General features: G+C 48.7%; 1 protein-coding gene across 3 annotated transcripts in view; it reads left to right on the plus strand.

Moving 5' to 3' along the window:
• The window catches only part of LOC119972315 (glycine N-acyltransferase-like), a 49,269-nt gene extending 33,207 nt beyond the window's left edge, over positions 1–16,062 (plus strand). For all 3 annotated transcript variants that reach the window (XM_038808843.1, XM_038808834.1, XM_038808823.1), the window contains 3 exons: positions 9,129–9,249; positions 13,823–13,955; positions 15,635–16,062. In XM_038808843.1, coding sequence (XP_038664771.1) covers positions 9,129–9,249; positions 13,823–13,955; positions 15,635–16,046 — 666 coding nt within the window. In that variant the 3' untranslated portion in view covers positions 16,047–16,062. The remainder of the gene's footprint in view (positions 1–9,128; positions 9,250–13,822; positions 13,956–15,634) is intronic.
• Positions 16,063–20,281: the final 4,219 nt, after the last annotated feature.

The raw sequence follows: 20,281 nt of genomic DNA on the forward strand, positions 1-20,281 counted from the left end.
TGTTTAAAAAAAAAACTTTCTAACAAATTTTTATTCACTTATTAGCGTTTTGGTATACATATAATAATAATAATAATAATCTTTTTATTGTCACAAGTATGAAGTTACTGTGAAAAGCCACTAGATTGATTTGATTTGATTTGTTATTGTCACATGTATTAGTATACAGTGAAAAGTATTGTTTCTTGCATGCTGTACAAACAATGCATACCGTACATAGGGAAGGAAGGAGAGACTGCAGAATATAATGTTACAGTTATAGCAAGGTGTAGAGAAAAGATCAACTTCATACGAGGTAGGTCCATTCAGAAGTCTGATAGCAGTAAGGAAGAAGCTGTTCTTGAGTCAGTTGGTACGTGACCTCAGACTTTGGTATCTTTTTCCTGACGGAAGAAGGTGGAAGAGAGTATGTCCGGGGTGCGTGGGGTCCTTAATTATGCTGGCTGCCTTTCTGAGGCAGCAGGAATTATAGATAGAGTCAATGGATGTGAGGCTGGTTTGCGTGATGGACTGGGCTACATTCACGACCATTTGTAGTTTCCTGCGATCTTGGGCAGAGCAGGCTCCATACCAAGCTGTGATACAACCAGAAAGAATGCTTTTTATGGTGTATCTGTAGAAGTTGGTGAAGGGCGTAGCTGACATGCCAAATTTCCTTAGTCTTCTGAGAAAGTAGAGTCGTTGGTGGGCTTTTTTAACTATAGTGTCAGCATGGGGGGACCAGGACATGCTGTTGGTGATTTGTACACCTAAAAACTTGAAGCTCTCGACCCTTTCTACTTCGTTCCCATTTATGTCGACAGGGGCATGTTCCCCACTATGCTTCCTGAAGTCGAGGACAATCTCCTTCGTTTTGTTGACATTGAGGGAGAGATTATTTTCGTTGCACCAGTTCACCAGATTCTCTATCTCATTCCTGTACTCTGTCTCTTCATTGTTTGAAATCCGACCCATTACGGTGGTGTCATCAGCAAATTTGAAAATCAAGTTGATGGGGAATTTGGCCACACAGTCATAGGTGTATAAGGAGTACAGTAGGGGGCTGAGGACACAGCCTTGTGGGGCACCGGTGTTGAGGATGATCGTGGAGGAGGTGTTGTTGCCTATCTTTACTGATTGTGGCCTGTGTGTTAGAAAGTTCAGAATCCAGTCGCAGAGGGGGGAGCCGAGGCCAAGGCCACGGAATTTGGAGATGAGCTGGTGTTGAAGGCTGAGCTGTAGTCGATAAATAGGAGTCTGATGTAGGTGTCTTTGTTATCTAGGTGTTCCAGGGTAGAGTGCAGGGCCATGGAGATGGTGTCTGCTGTGGACCTGGTGCAGCGGTAGGCGAACTGTAGTGGATCAAGGCTGGAGGCTGGAGTTTATCCGTGCCATGAATAACCTTTTGAAGCACTTCATGATGATGTATGTCAGAGCCACTAGACGATAGTCATTAAGGCACGCTGCTTGACTTTTTTTGCTATAGGGATGATGGTCGTCTTCTTGAAGCAGATAGGGACCTCAGATTGTTATAAAGAGAGGCTGAAGATGTCTGCGAATACCCCCGCCAGCTGATCCACACAAGACCTGAGTGCTCGTCCGGGTACCCCATCCGGGCCTGTGGCTTTCCATGGGTTGACCTTTGAGAAGGCTGCTCTGACGACTGCAGTGGTGATCTCAGATACAAGTTCATCAGCGGCTTCTGGGGTGGAGGGCTTTCTCTCGCTGACCTCTTGCTCAAAGCTGGCATAGAATGCGCTGGGCTCATCAGGGAGGGGTGCGATCGAGCCGACGATTTTACATGCCTTCATCTTGTAGCCCATTATGGCTTGCAGACCTTACCATAGACGGCGGGGACCCGTGTGGCTAGCCTTTGACTTGAGCTTGGTCCGGTACTGTCTTTTGGCATCTTTGATGGATTTCTTTAGATCATATCTGGCTTTCTTGTAGAGGTCAGGTCACCTGACTTGAATGCCTCAGACCTAGACTTCAGCAAGCAATGGGTATCCCTGTTCATCCAGGGTTTCCGATTGGGAAACACGCGGATTTGCTTCTTTGGCACACAGTCTTCTACACACTTACTAATGAAGTCAGTTACTGCAGTGGCGTACTCGTTCAGGCTGGTCACAGAGTTTTTAAATACTGACCAGTCCACTGACTCTAAGCAGTCCCGTAGGAGAGCATCCAATTCCTCAGACCAACAATGCACGAATTTCTTTCACGGATTCTTCCGCTTCAGTTTTTGCTTATTAGCAGGAGCACAGCCTTGTGGTCAGATTTGCCAAACTGTGGGTGGGCGATAGAGCGGTAGGCATGTTTTATATTTGTGTAGCAGTGATCCATGATGAAATGAAATGAAAATCGCTTATTGTCACAAGTAGGCTTCAAATGAAGTTACTGTGAAAAGCCCCTAGTCGCCACATTCCGGCAGCTGTTCGGGGAGGCTGGTACGGGAATTGAACCGTGCTGCTGGCCTGCTTCCAAAGCCAGTGATTTAGCCCTGTGCTAAACCAGCCCCTGTATGTTTGGGTCTCTGGTGGAACAGGTGACGTGTTGGTGGCAACTTGGTAGTACGCTCTCGAGCTTGGCCTGATTGAAGTCCCCAGCTACAATGAACAAGGCCTCGGGATGTTTAGTTTCAAAGCTATTTGTGGTGGTGAATATTTCGTCCAGTGCGATTTTCACATTTGCATGGGTGGGATGTAAACTGCCATCAGGATAACGGAGCTGAACACCCTCGGAAGGTAGTAGGGGAGGCATTTTAGCGTCAGGGATTCCAGGGCCGGGGAGCGGAAACTCACCAGTGTTGCTACATCTAGGCACTAGGAGGTGTTGCTTAGGAGGAAGACCTCACCTCCCCTTGCCTTGCCTGAGGCCATTGTACAGTCCATTCGGTGGATTGAGAAGCCCTGTGGTTGTAGGACAGTCCTGTGAAGCAGGAATGAGCCATGTCTCCGTGAAACAGAGCACACAGCAGTCCCTTAGTGATGCGACCATCAATTCACTCAAGACACGAGAGGAAGTAAACTGTGGCTTTAATCGACTTACAACTGAGCCTGCCTGCGACCAGAAGAACTGAGGGCAAACTCACAAGACCGCAGCACTTTATACTTCCTGTAGTGGGAGGGGCCATGGGCGGAGCCAAAGGTGGAGCCCTGTACAAGCTTCTCATCTCCCCCTGTGGGCAGAGCCACGCAACGGCTCACAGACGGAGCCCATAGGGACACAGTGATACACAGTGTGAATTATGCCTTATACATTCACCACATTCACCCCCTGTAAAAAAAATCAAGTCCGGCGGGGGTGACGGGTCTACAGATTGAGCCGGTCCGGTGGCCGAGTCGCCCGCTGGGATCGGCGGAGCACTGGGGTTGCAGCCGCTTCGATGGCTGTGTGCTGACGGGCGGTGTGGATCTGAGGGTGGATTCCAGGGGTGGTTCGTTCAGAGCTAAATTCCTGACCGGAGCAACGGACGAAGGGGGGCGCAGGAAACCTGGGGGCGCAGGGGGTTGGGTGGGGTGTAGTGTGTGGGGTACCTCGGCGGTGGTGATGGTGGTGGATCCTGCAGGTGCCAGGTCCCGGAGGGAAACGGTGTCCTGACGGCCGTCGGTGTGTTCTATAAAGGCGTAGTGTGGGTTTGAGTGCAGCAGTAGTACCGTCTCTACCAGTGGGTCCGTTTTGTGTCCGGACGTGCTTCCGGAGGAGAAACGGGCCCGGTGTCCTCAACCAAGATGGGAGCGAAGCCCCCGTGGTACCCCTAGGGAAAACAAATAATTGCTCGTGAGGGGTGTGATTAGTGGTCATACACAGGAGGGACCTAATTGCATGGAGCGCGTCGGGAGGACCTCCTGCCAGTGGGAGGTCGGGAGATTCCTGGACCGGAGGGTCTGTAGGACGGTCTTCCAGACCGTCGCGTTCTCCCTCTCCACCTGCCCGTTCCCCCGGGGTTATAGCTGGTAGTCCTGCTCGAGGCGATGCCCTTTTCGAGCAGGTACTGACGCAGCTCGTCGCTCATGAAGGACGAACCCCTGTCGCTGTGGACGTAGCTGGGGAAGCCGAACAGGGTGAAGACACTGTGCAGGGTTCTGATGACTGTATGGGAGGTCATATCGGGGCACGGATTAGCAAACGGAAAACGGGAGAATTCGTCTATGACGTTGAGGAAGTACACATTACGATTGGTCGAGGGGAGGGGCCCTTTGAAATCGATGCTCAGTCGTTCAAAGGGCCGGGAAGCCCCCTGTGGGCAGAGCCGTGCAATGGCTCATAGATGGAGCCCACAGGGACACAGTGATACACAGTGTGAATTATGTCTGGTCTATAGAAGTGCGGTTTGCACTCCGTGCAGATCGGGCAATCCCTGGTGATGGCTTTTACCTCCTCGGTGGAGAAAGGCAGATTTCGGGCTTTGATGTAGTGGGCGAGCCGGGTGACCCCCGGGTGGCAGAGGTCATTGTGGATAGCCTGTAATCGGTCGTCTTGCACGTTGGCGCATGTGCTGCGGGACAGGGCATCTGGGGGCTCGTTGAGTTTCCCCGGCCGATATATGATGTCATAATTATAGGTGGAGAGTTCAGTCCTCCACCTCAAGATTTTATCGTTTTTTATTTTGCCCCGTTGCGAGTTGTCGAACATGAAGGCAACCGATCTCTGGTCGGTGATGAGGGTGAACCTCCTACCTGCGAGGTAGTGCCTCCAGTGCCGTACTGCTTCCACAATGGCTTGAGCTTCTTTTTCGACTGAGGAGAATCGAAGTTCTGAAGAAGAGAGGGTTCGGGAGAAGAAAGCTACTGGTCTCCCTGCCTCTTTCAGAGTGGCAGCGAGAGCGACCTCTGAGGCGTCGCTCTCCACCTGAAACGGGTCAGATTCATCGACCACCCGCATGGCGGCTTTGGCGATGTCCTCCTTGATGCAGTTGAAGGCCTGGCAGGCCTCGGCTGACAGTGGGAAGAGTGTGGTCTTAAATAGTGGGCGGGCTTTGTCCGCATACTGGGGGACCCACTGGGCGTAATAGGAGAAAAATCCAAGGCACCTCTTGAGGGCCCTGGAACAGTGAGGGAGAGGGAGTTGTAAGAGGGGGCGCATACGGTCCGAGTCAGGCCCCAGGACCCCGTTTTCCACGACATAGCCGAGGATGGCTAGTCTGGTTGTGCGGAAAACGCATTTCTCCTTATTGTATGTTATAAGTATGTTGCGACCATCAATTCACTCAAGACACGAGAGGAAGTAAACTGTGGCATTAATCGACTTACAACTGAGCCTGCCTGCGACCAGACGAACTGAGGGCAGACTCACAAGACCTCAGCACTTTATACTTCCGGTAGGGGAGGGGCCACGGGTGGAGCCATGGGCGGAGCCAAGGGTGGAGCCCTGAACAAGCTCCTCATCTCTTCCTGTGGGCAGAGCTGCGCAACGGCTCACAGACGGAGCCCACAAGGACACAGTGATACACAGTGTGAATTATGCCTTATACATTCACCACACTTAGTTATCTTTGAAAAGTGAGTCTGGCTTTAAGTTTGCCTAGCTTGTTTTCCAGAGATTGGACATGAGCTTGGAGTAAGCTAGGCAGAGGGGCTTTGGGGCTGCGTTGTTTCACTCTCACCTGCAGGCCTGCACTATTACCACACTTCCTGGAATGACTGCTTCTTTTCGAGCCTGGGAGACGGTGATAGCATGCAACATTAAGGGAATAGTTGTGTCCAATGTGGTTAATCACTCTGGTCGGTGTGTGGATGAAGGATTTGTTGCCTTGCATGCGGTTCCTGCGCCGGTAGATGGGTTTGCGCGGTCGAGTGTTCTGGGTCACTGTCGGACTGCGGTCTGTCTTCACAGGTCGGTGGATGTCCAGACCACGCTCCGGCGTGGATGTGGTGAAGGCCGGTAAGTGGATGACATCTCTGGGATTGTGGTTGCGGATGAGTCGATGGCCGGGTCCCCATGTGTTGGGGCCGCAGGGTCTTTTCCAGATCGCGGTCTTCCTTCAGAGGACAGAGGATCTCTAGACCTGCAAGTAAATTTAAAAGAGCAGTATTAGTGATTGTTAGGCTGTGGGAGTTGAGTTTTAGGAGTGTGGGGTGACTGTGGGGGGGAGAGGGAAGAAGTGGAAGGAGTGCTTGGGGCCTGCAGGGGGTCGCAGCTGGAGAGGTCAGTGGGGTTGGAAGCTGGAGGGGTGGGGGGGGGGGGGGGGGCAGCACACATGTTGTAGTCACCACATTCTGACGCCTGTTTGGGTAAGCCAGTACGGAATTTAACCCGCGCTGCTGGCCTTGTTCTGCATTACAAACCAGCTGTCTAGCCCACTGAACTAAAAGTCAAGTGTTTACTTGAAAAGTTGTTTCACGATGTGAACACACCAATGTATCATGTAATATCGATACTTATATACTGTTTGTTACTGTACAAATGTCTAAAAAAGAGGGGGGATGTAATGATATGTATAATGTAAGGAGTGTAATGGGTTAACGAGGATCCTGTTTCTCAACACTGGATGGCACCACAGATTAGTCCTTTAATAGACTGCGTCTCTAGGTATTCTGGGAGATGGTTATGAAGAAGGATAGTGAGAGGTTAAGATACATTGTTCGCTGTACTGAAAAGATATTATAGATTTCTGTAACATAGATTTTATACTCTTGTTTTATTAGCTGTTACTTAGTGAAGTGTGCGAACCATTTGAAGTAGTGTAAAATAAACTAGCTTTGTTTCAAATATATAGCTTGATGTTCTTTGTCAACACTATGACTTTTAGCCATCTTGGAGAACTATACAAGGAACATCATACAAACTTCACCTCCAGGGTCAAAAACACCAGGACCCCGCCGAGGTACAGGGGGGGAGAAGCTGACTTCCACCCCAACAAGATCCGCCTACGAGCAATCAGCGAGACGAAGGCTAAAATATCTGCTCCCACACCTGTCTGCAACTCAGGCTGGTCTGACACCCCCGAGGGTGGCTTTAGTTAACCAGGCTCCACATCCATATGCAACATCCCCAAGGTAGTGCCAAATACCTCCCTCCAATATCTTTCCTGCAGGACCAAAACATATGAACATGGTTTGTGGGGCCCTTCCCACATCACTCTCGAACACCCTCCACTCCCTCAAATAGCCAGTTCATCCTTGATTTTGTGGGGTACGCCTGATACACGACCTTCAATTGTATCAGCCCCAACCTCGCGCTAGAGGTTCAGGCTTCACCCTTCACAGCACCTCACACCACATACCTTCTTCCGTCGCCTCCCCCAGCTCTTCCTCCCATTTCACCTTAACTTCCTCTATGGACACCTTATCCTCCTCCAGAATCCTCCCATAACTCACCGATACCACCCTGTTCTCCAAACCCCACCCCACCGACAGTACTGCCTCCAACAGTGAGGAGGCTGCGTTATCGAGAAGGTCGGGGAAACCTTCCTTGTAAAATCTTGAACCTGCAGGTACCTAAACCCTTCCCCCTGCGCCAACCCGTACTTCTCCCCCAACTCTTCCAAGTTCGCAAATCGTCCCCCAAGAAACAAATCCTTCATTTCCTTAATCCCCCTCTTGTCCCATCTCCGAAACCTTGGATCGAGCGTCCCCGGCTCAAACCCATGATTCGCCCGAATCGGCATCCCCCCTGACCCGGCCACCAGCTTAATGTGCTGTCTAAACAGCCTCCGGATCTTCAAATTGGCTACCACCACCAGACTCCCTGAATACTTACCCGGTGCCATCAGGAGCGGCACCTTTGCCAGCGCCCTCAACCCCGGCCCCCTCCATCCATCAACCCTAGCCCTCCTCCATCTTAGCCCTATGGGATCCCCCCCCCCCCCCCACTTTACTCAGCCCCACACCTTCTCAGCATTTGCTGCCCAATAATAGTACCCTTACCCCAGTTGGGGCCATCAAGTGGATAGATAATGGCCACTGCCTCAATTTTAGACTGGTGGGTTCCTTGGGGGAAGCCCAAAATATAATGCACGGACAGAGTTTTGGGGGGAGGGGAAGTACATCCCCTTGGGGCAAATGTTCATCCTGGAGTTCAGTTACTAGTGGTGTACCGCAAGGATCTGTTTTGGGGCCACTGCTGTTTGTCATTTTTATAAATGACCTGGAAGAGGGTGTAGAAGGATGGGTTAGTAAATTTGCAGATGACACGAAGGTCGGTGGAGTTGTGGATAGTGCTGAAGGATGTTGTAGGATACAGAGGGACATAGATAAGCTGCAGAGCTGGGCTGAGAGGTGGCAGATGGAGTTTAATGCGGAAAAGTGTGAGGTGGTTCACTTTGGAAGGAGTAACAGGAATGCAGAGTACTGGGCTAATGGCAAGATTCTTGGTAGTGTAGATGAACAGAGAGATCTCGGCATCCAGGTTCATAAATCCCTGAAAGTTGCCACCCAGGTTAATAGGGCTGTTAAGAAGGCATATGGTGTGCTAGCCTTTATAAGCAGGGGGATTGAGTTTCGGAACCACAAGGTCATGCTGCAGCTGTACATAACTCTGGTGCGGCCGCACCTGGAGTACTGCGTGCAGTTCTGGTCACCACATTATAGGAAGGATGTGGAAGCTTTGGAAAGGGTTCAGAGGAGATTTACTAGGATGTTGCCCCCCCCACCCCCTCCTCCCAAGGTGTCTCCCCCAGGATCCCAATCAAACCCCTTCCCCAGGCCAGGTCTTCTTTACCCTCCCCGTCCTTGTTCCTTTGCGCTTACATGGCCTCCCACCCCTGGACTTCGTCTCCAATGTGTTCTTAAACTTCCTCTGCTGTCCACTGAAGGGCTGTTGCTGCTGGAACCCGAGAGCTGTCCGCCAATCAGATTGGCTGGCCAACTCTTGAGATGGGATTTCTTCCCAGATGAGGGGTGGAAGTTCCTCCTGCAGCCAATCCATGCTCATTGTAGTTTAAATTGGCTGTGGGCTGGTCTGAATTGGTGGGGATGTATTCCCCATCAACTCTTTGGATGGCGAGAAACAAGATGTCGCCATCTGAAACATACAAACTTACATTGTCCCTTAAACTGCCATACTTACCAAGAAAGCTGATCGAGGGGCTATATATTGAAATTAAAATTTACAAGTTGGCATGTTTTTTTAAAAAGTTAAAGATTGATGAAGAACAATTTTCCCTTTTGGTTCATTAAATGAATTAACCATTTTGTTCTCTTCTGTAGGATGAAACAAACAATCTAGTTGAATCTACGCTTACAGTGTTTTCCAAAGATCAGAGCAGTTTGTACCATCTTCTAATGGATGACAATGTTGTCAACTGGACAACCAGTTTCACGTTTGGAGGTATGATGTCTACAGAGAGAGCAAAATACCTGTAACTGAATTTGTGTAATATTTAATTCAAAAATTTTAGCCATCATAAGAATTGCCAATTTATAAACTGTTCTCTTTAACTTACCCCATCACATTTATAATTTTATATATAAATTTACATTTTATGTGTAAATGCAATAATGACACACCTTAAATTTTGCAGCACCGGGTCCTTATCCTTCCTTAGCAGCAGGGAAATCGAAGCCTGCCCCATCGTCTGTGGCAAGACACCTCTGCCTATCACATCCTCGAACATTCCCACCATCAGCAGCACCATCCCATCCTTAAATTTCTTGTACAATTCAACTAGGAAGGGCGTCAGGTCCTGCCTCCTTCCCTGCCTGCATCATCCCAATCACATCCTTTACCTCCTGCTCCCCCAGTGGCCCCTTCAAGCCCGCTCTATTCTCTTCACCCAATCTCGGGTACTCCAACCCGTCCAGGAACTCCCTCATCTCTCGTTCCTCTCCAGTGGCTCCGACCTATATAACTTCTTATAGAGCTTTTCAAATGCTTTATTGATCTGCTCTAGGGCAACCACCAGCTTCCCCACCTTATCCCGTACCTGGACTATCTTGCTCGCCGCCGCCTCCCTCTGGATCTGGCCGCCCTGCCTTCTCCCCGTGCTCTTAGACCTTCCCCCGACACCTTGTCAACTGGTGCACTGCTTTCCCTGTGGACAACTGAGCCTCGCCTGAAAACACCTCTCCCAGTATCAATCCCATCCGCCCACCATTCACACCTTCCAAGCCCATCGAAACCTGTAGAACCAGGTTCCAATGACCACGGCCCCTTCCCCCACCACACTAGCCAACATTTGCTTGCTAGTGTGGTGGCCCCTCTCCCCATGACCTAGTCCCTGATAACAAAGACAAACAAACATAACCAGCGCACAAAGACTGCGCCTCAGAAAACCACCATAACCCCAAAGCCCAATATATTTGTACTCAACTGTAGCCCATAGCAAAGATAAACTACCATTGCCCATCAACCAACCCAAAACCCCGACTGTTCCCCTCACAAATATAAAACAAATACACCTCCTGAAACAAGAAATAAAGGTTGTACACAACATTTAACCCTCTCCCCTCAGTCTGAAGCCAAATCCCAGTCCCATCTCTCATTTCAACCTCCGTCCTTCGGCCTTCACAGACGCCTCCGCCGCCTCAAAGTAGAAGTCTGAGGTCACCCTCCGCGTCGCTGGGTAGAGCACGCTGAACCTCACACCATTGCTTTAGAGTGCCGCCTTCATCCGACAGAACGCCACCCGCATACTCGCCAGCTCCACAGTTAAGTCCTGGTATATTCGAATACCAACTCCTTCTCACTTCATCTCACGCCTTCGCTTCGCCCAACTCAGGACCTTCTTAACATGGAACTTGTGGAAGCAAATTATGACCGCCTTTGGCGGTTCATTTGCCGTCGGCTTGGGCCTGAGCGACCGATGAGCCCTGTCCAGTTCATACCGGGAGGGTTCTCCCCCCCCCCCCCCCCCCCCCCCCAATAAGTCCACTAACACCTTCGCGAAGTACTCAGTCGGCCTCGATCCCTCCACCCCCTCAGACAAACCCACAATTCGTAAATTCTGCCACCCTGACTTGTTCTCCAGGTCCTCCATCTTGGCTCTGACTCCTTTGTTGGCCTCCACCACCCTCCGCAGCTCCTCATCCATCAAGGTGAACTGGTCACTATGCTGTGACAGCTTGCTCCACCCCCTTCAACTTCTCTTCTTGCTCCTGCATCTCGGCTGAGACACCGCTCCTCCACCCACTCCTTCATTGAAGTCATCCTTTCGCAGCACTTCCATGTGCTTGGCGAACTGCCTCTCAAAATCACCAGCCATCACCTTGGTCAGGGTCTCCGCTGTGAAAGGCTCGGACCCACCCAGTGACCAAGCCTCCGCCATCTTTCCTGCTGCCAGGCTGACCCGTTCACTCGATGGCAAACGTTCGCTCGCCACCTTCTTCCCAGTGGCTTTTTTCTGGATCTTAGGTATTCCCCACCTTTCTTATGCCTTCCTGCACCAGTTTATTCAAAAACTGCTCCTGGAAACGGGCGTTAAACTCTAAAATCCAGAGCCTCAAGTAGGAGCCACCCAACGTGCGACTCCCACCTATATGCCGCCACTGGAAGTTCAACTGGATGCAAAGTTGATAAAACTTGCCAGTTAAAGTCAGAGCTGGAAGCATCACTGATAGTCATTAATGTACCGGAAAAAGTGGTGAGAGAGGTGACTTGACTAGGAGTGGAACAGGAAATGTTCCACATATCCTATTAAAAAAACACATAGCTCGGATCCATGCAGGTAACTATAGCAACAACTGGAGGAAGAGATTGAGATTATAAAGAGAATTTTTTCATTATTAGAACAAGGCCAACCAGGATGGAGATTGGTTGGGCCTTCATTCAAGGAAGATTGGATTGGATTTGTTTATTGTGTGTACCGAGGTACAGTGAAAAGTATTTTTCTGCGAGCAGCTCAAACAGATCATTTAGTACATGAAAAGAAAATACATTATAGGGCAACACAAGGTACACAACGTAAATACATAAACACTGGCATCGGGTAAAACATACAGGAGTGTAGTATTAATCAGATCAGTTCAGAAGAGGGTTGTTTAGGAGTCTGGTAACAGAAGGGAAGAAGTTGTTTTTGAATATGTTTGTGCGTGTTCTCAGACTTTTGTATCTCCTGCCCGATGGAAGAAGTTGGAAGAGTAAGTCGGGTGGGAGGGGTCTTTGATTCTGCTTCCCGCTTTCCCAGGGGGAGGTGTAGATAGAGTCAATGGGAGGCGGGTTCGTGTGATGGCCTAAGCTGTGTTCACGACTCTGAAGTTTTTTGCGGTCTTGGGCCGAGCAGTTGCCATACCAGACTATGATGAAGCCAGATAGGATGCTTTCTATGGTGCATCTGTAAAAGTTGGTAAGAGTCAGTGTGGACATGCTGAATTTACTTAGTTTCCTGAGGAAGTAAAGACACTGTTGTGATTGCTTGGTGGTAGAGTCGACATGGGTGGACCAGGACAGATTTTTGGTGATGTGCACACCTAGGAATTTGAAGCTGTCAACCATCTCCACCTCCCCCCGTTGATGCAGACAGGGATGTGTACAGTACTTTGCTTCCTGAAGTTGATGACCAGCGCTTTAGTTTTGCTGACATCGAGGGATAGATTGTTGTTGTTACACCACTCCACTATGTTCTCTATCTCCCTCCTGTATTCTGACTCGTCGTTATTCGAGATCCTACCCACTATGGTCGTGTCATCAGCAATCTTGTAGATGGAGTTGGAGCCAAATTTTGCCACGCAGTCATGTGTGGAGAGGGAATATAGTAGGAGGCTACGTACGCAGCCTTGTGGGGCCCTGGTATTGAGGACTATTGTGGAGGAGGTGTTGTTGTTTATTCTTACTGATTGTGGTCTGTGGGTCAGAAAGTCGAGGATCCAGTTGCAGAGTGAGGAGCCAAGTCTTAGGTTTTGGAGCTTTGATATGAGTTTGGCTGGGATTATGGTGTTGATGGCGGAGCTGTAGTCAATAAATAAGAGTGATGTAGGAGTCCTTGATGTCGAGATGCCCCAGGGATGAATGTAGGGCCAGGGAGATGGCATCTGCTGTGGACCGGTTGTGGCTGTATGCGAATTGAAGTGGATCAAGGCGTTCTGGGAGTATGGAGGTGATGCGCTTCATGACCAACCTCTCAAAGCACTTCATTACGACTGATGTCAGGGCCACCAGCTGGTAGTCATTGAGGCATGTTGCCTGGTTCTGCTTTGGCACCGGTATGATGGTGGTCTTTTTGAAGTAGGTGGGGACCTCGGAGTGGAGTTGGGACAGGTTAAAGATATCTGCGACACATCTGCCAGCTGGTCCATGCAGGCTCTCACGACCAGGGATCCCGTCCACACCCGTCGCCTTCTGAGGGTTCACTTTCAGGAAGGCCAATCTGACTTTGGAAGCTGTGACGGTGGGCATGGGTGTGTTATGGGCTTCTGGGGCACTCGACAGCGGATCGATGGCTTCCTGCTCAAACCGAGCATAGAATGCATTGAGTTCATCAGCGAGGGTTGCGCTGCTGCTGGAGATACTGCTCGATTTTGTTATGTGGCCTGTTATGTTGTTTAGGCCTTGCCACAACCGCCGAGAGTCTGTACCACTAGTCTGTGACTTTAGCTTGGTCTGATAGTGTCTCTTGGATCCCAGATGGCTTTGTGCAGGTCGTACCTGGATTTCTTGTATATGTCAGGGTCGTCTCAGACCCGTCCTTCAGTAGGGAGTCAATCTCCCGATTAAGCCATGAAGTGGTGAGCCCTCAGACTGGTGAGGGAGGGATGTGGAAAATTATGGCCAGGAAACTGGAAACTGTTAAAATGATGGAGTCACAGATATAGGTTAGAAGAGACTGGACAGAGGAAGGAAATCACTAGAGGAGATGAGATCGGTGACAGTCATGATTATGCTGCCTTTAATCTCCCAAGATTGAATCGTAGCTCTGGTACTGCCTGAAAAGCAAAATTACTCAAGCTCCTAATTTATTTTTCTGAAGGGATTAATACAAGTTTTCTTGAACTGGTGAAGGATGTTGCAGCTTGCAAAAAATTCACCATAAGTATTCCAAACAGTTCACGTGTAATGATACTTGAAGAGCCAGAGGACCTGCGTGACATCACCCCAGAAATGTAAGCACTAACCTTCTGTATCACATCAATTTATAAGCAGTATCACGCTCTCAAATGTTCCTGTTTTTTGCCAGAAGGGTGGGATGTTATGAATATCTAACTCGTGGATCGTGTTAATATTTTAGAGGTCATTTTTAGTTCTGGCAAGATTAAAGATTAATTGTAGAAAATGGGATAAATGCCTGGAGTTTGGAGTCTCTTACACTTAAAAGGATGAGGTTGGGGACATATTGTTTTAAGAGATTGACAGCTGGAACATAAAAAATCAGAAAATAGCAGGTGGTCTTCCTGAGCTGCAGATATGTGGCAGAATTTAATGGAACTGTTTTTAAGCATGGTAATAAGCAGGAACTTCCCCAAGCTCGACCCGGCGAGGCTCACCAGTATCAAACGTTAATTGGTCTACTTAACGAGGCCCCATGGGCTTCACTCAGCAAATGATGGTTCCGCCGGCTGATTCGCCAGAACTGCGCCTGCCAGCTCCCCACTATAAAGGGAGAGCTTGGCGACACATGGCACAGTGGTTAGCACTGCTACCTACGGTGCTGAGGATCCGAGTTCGAATCCCGGCCCTGCGTCACTGTCCGTGTGGAGTTTGCATATTCTCCCCGTGTCTGCATGGGTTTCACCCCCACAACCCAAAGATGTGCAGGGTAGGTGGATTGGACACACTAAATTGTCCCTTAATTGGGTACTCTAAAAATTAAAAAATAAATAAATAAAGGGGGCGCAGCACTTAAACTGATCCTGTAGAGCAAACGCCACACAGCCCGCAGCCATGCCACCGAGGAGACTAGCCCCACTATTCAGGGATGTCAACCTAGCCAGTTAGTTGGATGTGGTCGAGTCTAGACGGGAGGCTATGTTCCCTCGAAGGGCTCGAAGGTCAGCCAGTGTCGCCGGGAAGGAGATGGCAGCGGCCATCAGCTCGAGCATCACCAAGACGACCAGTATCCTGCGCTGTAAGAAGATCAACAACCTCCACAGAGTCACATGGGTGGGTTGGCACTGCCCCTGACCCCACGATCATGCTCCTGGCACCACCCTCACCCAGCATCATAACCCCACTCATGTCCGGTGACTGGGGGTAGGACTTTTTCCCATTTGTGGGACGTGGCAAGTGGCCATCTTGGGTGGGCTCTGGCTTTTAAAAAATAATCTTTATTGTCACAAGTAGGCTTACATTAACACTGCAAAGAAGTTACTGTGAAAAGCCCCTGGTCACCACATTCCGGCACCTGTTCGGGTACACAGAGCGAGAATTCAGAATATCCAATTCACCTAACAGCACGTCTTTTGGGACTTGTTGGAGGAAACTGGAGCACCCGGAGGAAACCCATGTAGACACTGGGAGAACGTGCAGACTCCGCACAGAGTTACCCAAGCCAGGAATCACACCTGAGATCCTGATGCTGTGAAGCAACAGTGCGAACCACTGTGCTACCCTACCATCCTTAGGCCACAGGATAACTGGTGCAAAAATGTACTGGCTTTGCTTGGATAATGATAAGGCATTTTTGGGCCTTATTTCTGAATCCGTCCTGTATCACATCTGATCTGAAAGTATTTGCTGATAACATTGCTTGCTAAAAAATTGGGCATGTTCATTCCTGCAGTAATGATGTCAGTTAATCACAAGTAACACAAATTTCTTTCCACTTATTTTTTTGTTTTTAAAGGACTGATGTTGCCTCAAGAATAAGTTGTCTAGACCCATCACACGCACAGATAGTAAACAGAAATTGGAAGTATGGAAACGATGATAGTGGCCTCCAATTTGTGAAAAGTATCTTGGAGAAATTCCCCAGCTACTGTGTCCTGGATGAAACTGATAATCCTGTTTCCTGGATACTTACCTACCAATACGGTGCAATGGGATTATTGTACACTCTACCAGAGCATCGTCGGAAAGGCTTTGCCAAACTACTGGTGACCAAAATGGTGAAGGTTCTGCAGAACCTCGGACAGCCAATTTATTGCTTCATTGACGAGGAAAATACAAAGTCGTACCAGTTATTTGAGAAGCTTGGTTTTAAGGAAGCCCCTGACATTCGCTTTTCATGGTCATGGTGCAGACCTTTTCAAAAGTAAACTTTGGAGCAGGTTGCCTGGTGGAATTTTTCTTTTACCTTCAACTTTATATCAACGGTAGCATGGTGGTTAGCATCAATGCTTCACAGCTCCAGGGTCCCAGGTTCGATTCCCGGCTGGGTCACTGTCTGTGTGGAGTCTGCACGTCCTCCCCGTGTGTGTGTGGGTTTCCTCCGGGGGCTCCGGTTTCCTCCCACAGTCCAAAGATGTGCGGGTTAGGTGGATTGGCTAGGCTAAATTGCCCTTAGTGTCCTAAAAAAAATAAGGTTAATGGGGGTTGTTGGGTTACTGGTATAGGGTGGATACGTGGGCTTGAGTAGGGTGATCATTGCGCGGCACAACATCGAGGGCCGAAGGGCCTGTTCTGTGCTGTACTGTTCTAAAAAAAACATTGCTACAGCAAACTAGTGAGGTTTCTGCTTGTGCAGTGTACAGTTTTGAGCAAGGTGGAATCCTCTGATTTATAATGCTAATTTTGAGCAGGTAATAAGTAATTGGTTACCATGTTCAACATCTCAAAGGACTAAACAGTGCTAGAATGTTTTTCGACAAGTGGAGGGAACCCAGTTTTCAGGCATTTCACCAACATTCTGAAAATACTCAGTTGGTTGTGCAACATCTATGGAGAGAGAAACAGATAATGGACTAAATTTTATACTGGGGCCTTATCCCTGGACCTGACATAAATGTTTGGGGTGAGCCTGACCATACTTGGTCACTTGTCCCACAGCCATTTAACAGGCCACTAATTGACTTATAGCAGGAATTCCACCCGCGATGGGGAGGAGGTCCTGCTTCAGAGCTTCAAACATTTAAATAGGCAGTTGGGAAGGAAACACTTTGGAAGAGGAAGAAACTCCAGTGGTCACAGGGAGACCCAAAGAGGAGGTATGTTCCCTTGCCCGGCCATCAACCCACCCAGTGAAACATGGCAGGCTAGTTGAACTAGCCTCTCCCTACCACAGGTAAAATCCCAGCACTGGCAGGAGGAGGCCCCTTAAGTGGCCATCAAAGGGTTTCAACAGTTTCATGGGTGGGCTGCACAAGGCCTCCCCCATCACTGGTAAAATTGCAGTGTTGTTGCTGCTAGCATACTGGTGGGGGTGCGAGGATGTAAAATGCAGCCCAATCGTTCTATCGGGTTCATGACCTTTCATCAGAACTGGAAAAGGTGACAGACGTAACAGGCTTTTGACATGTACAAGCAAGAACGTGGAGAGGAAGAGAGGAAAGAAAAGAGGAACAGTCTTTGTTAGAGTGAAAGGCAGGAATGATTAAAAGACAAAGGGATGATGGAACAAAGCAAAAGGGGTGGTAAAAGGATGAGAAACAAAAGGTGGGTCTAAAGGAACACCGTGACAAAAGAAATCCTCAGCAGCAACCTGGGGAGGTAAAAGGGGAAGGTGCTACATCTCCTGTGCTTGCACGTGATGAGAAATAGCTGTTGGGGTAACTGAAACACGGACCGATGTGTCGTGGAGGTAACAATCCTATTGGAATACTGAGAGGGGATGATATGCTTCATGGTAGGATCACACTGTGGTGGTAGATGATCAGTTGAATGTGGAGATGTTGGGTGTAGTCGGTGATAAGGAGGGGAATGCAATCATAGAAACCCTGCAGTGCAGAAGGGGGCTATTCGGCCCATCGACCCTCGGAGCATCCTACCTAGGCCCAATCCCCCCACCCTATCCCCATAATTCAACATGGGGGCAATTTAGCATGGCTAATCCAGCTAACTTGCACATTTTTGGATTGTGGGAGGAAACCGGAACACCCAGAGGAAACACACACAGAAATAATGTGCAAACTCCACCAGAGGTCAGAATCAAATCTGGGTCTCTGGCGCTGTGAGGCAGCAGTGCTAACTACTGTGCCGCCACATTCCCCCACTTCACCATTGACAGCTGTGTCTTCAGCCATCCAGGCTCCATGCTCATGAACTCCCTCCTTGAACCTCTCTGAATCTCTCACCCTCCTTTCGGTTCCTCCTTAAATCCCACCTCGTTGACAATATTTTTGGTCGTTCTCTCCTAACATCTCCTTCTCGGTGTTAATTTTTCTCTGATTACTTCTCTATGAGACACTTTTGGATGTTTGACTATATTAAAGTACTCTCTAAGCTGTTATCCCCTCACATTCCCTCCATTCGCAAGGTAATGACCTGGAGTACAGACTGCCAACGTTGATTGTCCTCTCGTGCTCTGTTCGAGTGGCAATCAGCATGTGTCGACCCAGACAGTGAATATTGTGAGACAATGGAGACTGTCACAGCCGAGACATATCCTGCCCTTCCCATGACTTCCCCTGGCACTGAAAAGGGGTATGGAAGTAAAAGTACGGGAAATGGTACAGACATGGTCGAGGGCTATGTTGACTGAAATAAGAGGAAATCTTGAGATCATGGGATCCAGAGCGAGTTGGCAAATTGGATCCAAAATTGGCTGAGTGACAGGAGGCGGAGAATGACGGTCAAAAGTTGTTTATGTGACTGGAAGCCTATGTCCAGTGGTGTATTGCAGGAATTGAAGCTGGTCCCTTGCTGTTTGCAGTGTACGTTAATGTCCTAGATAGGAATGTGGGAGGTACAAGATTATGAGAGGCATTGACAGAGTGGATAGTCAGAAGCTTTTTCCCAGAGGGAAGAGTCAATTACTAGGCGGCATAGGTTTAAGGTGCGAGGGGTGGGGTGCCTGAGGGGGGTTGAAAGATCGGGGTGTCATTTAAAAATGACGTCCTGATCCACAAATGCTCTTTCTGCACTGGTCCAAAGATCCCTGAAGGCAGCAGGGTATGTAGATAAAGTAGTTAAGAAGGCATAAGGGATACTTGCCTTTATTAGCCGAGGACGTTCTGATGAAGCTGCATAAAACACTTGTTAGGCCACAGCCATGTGCAGTTCTGGTCACCACACTATAGGAAGGATGTGATTTCAGAAGAAAGGGGCTAGAGACTTTCAGCTATGAAGAGAGGCTTGGTAAGCTGGGGTTGTTTTCCTGAGAGCAGAGAAGGCTGAGGGGGGACCTCATTGAGGTGCATAAAATTATGTGAGCCATAGATAGGATAGATTGGAAGACTCTTTTCCCCTTAGCACAGGGGTCAATAACCAGGGGGTATCAATTTAATGTGAGGAGCAGAGGATTTGAGGAAAACTTTTTTCACCCAAAGGGTGAATCTGGAACTTACTGCCTCAAAGGATGGTATAGGTGGGAACTCTCACAACACTTGAGAAGCATTTATTTGAGCACTTGAAACGTCGTTGCATGCAAGGCTGAGGATCAAGTGCTGGAAAATGGGATTATGATAGGTTTGATGGCCAGCACAGACATGATGGGCCGAAGGACCTTTCTGTGTTGTAAAACTCTATGACTCAAAGAAATGTAATATTGGAAGCATTGGTACAGAAGGTAACATTGTCAGAAGAGATATGATAGAGGGAGGACATGAGAGAATGGAACAGATTCCTTATGGTAAGCACGGTGGGGAAAACGTGAAATTGAGATAGCTGAGGGGTCACTAGGTTTCTCATAGATATTGGTTGCCAGCCTATGAAAGTCAAGGAATGAAAAGCATTGAAAATGAACTATGGACAAGATTTTTCAGATGACAAGGTTTTCCACCCAACATGTTAATGAGGAATGCAACCCCACCAATACTGGCTGTCCTACAGCCATTTAATACTCCAAAGGCATAAATTGGCTGAAGATGGGACTTTCACCCTTCACACAGGAGGAAGACCCTCATCAAGTTACTGACCAATTTGATTGGCTGGCAACTCTGCAGTCCAAGTAGTGCAGTAGCTAGAGTGGGACTACGAACAGTCCCCAGATTCAATGCCTTACGAGTCCAGAAAGAGGACAAATGCAAGTGGCCTTATGTAGAGGTGGAAAGGTGAGGCCCAGAGAGGGATGGGGCCTTGATGGTGAGACTGGAGGGTCAGGGGAGACCCTGTCTAGATGGACTGCCAATGTGGAAAAGAGGCCGTTGAAGGAGGCACCTCTCCCTACCCTCCCCACCCCAGACCTGAGGTGAATCTCTGCTATGTAGGAACTGTGAAGTCATCAAGTAGGCTGAGGAAAAAAATCAGATTTAAGAATTTTCAAAGCAGGAAGCAAAAAGGGATTATGATTTTGTTTTTAATCATTTTACAGAACCAACATAAAAATTGGGGCATATACACAGGATTAAGGTAGAGACTGTAATATCTTAAGCTTTAAAAAAAAACTTAAAATCAT

The sequence above is a fragment of the Scyliorhinus canicula genome, chromosome 1 (genome assembly GCF_902713615.1).
Source record: "Scyliorhinus canicula chromosome 1, sScyCan1.1, whole genome shotgun sequence".
NCBI classification, from domain to species: domain Eukaryota; kingdom Metazoa; phylum Chordata; class Chondrichthyes; order Carcharhiniformes; family Scyliorhinidae; genus Scyliorhinus; species Scyliorhinus canicula.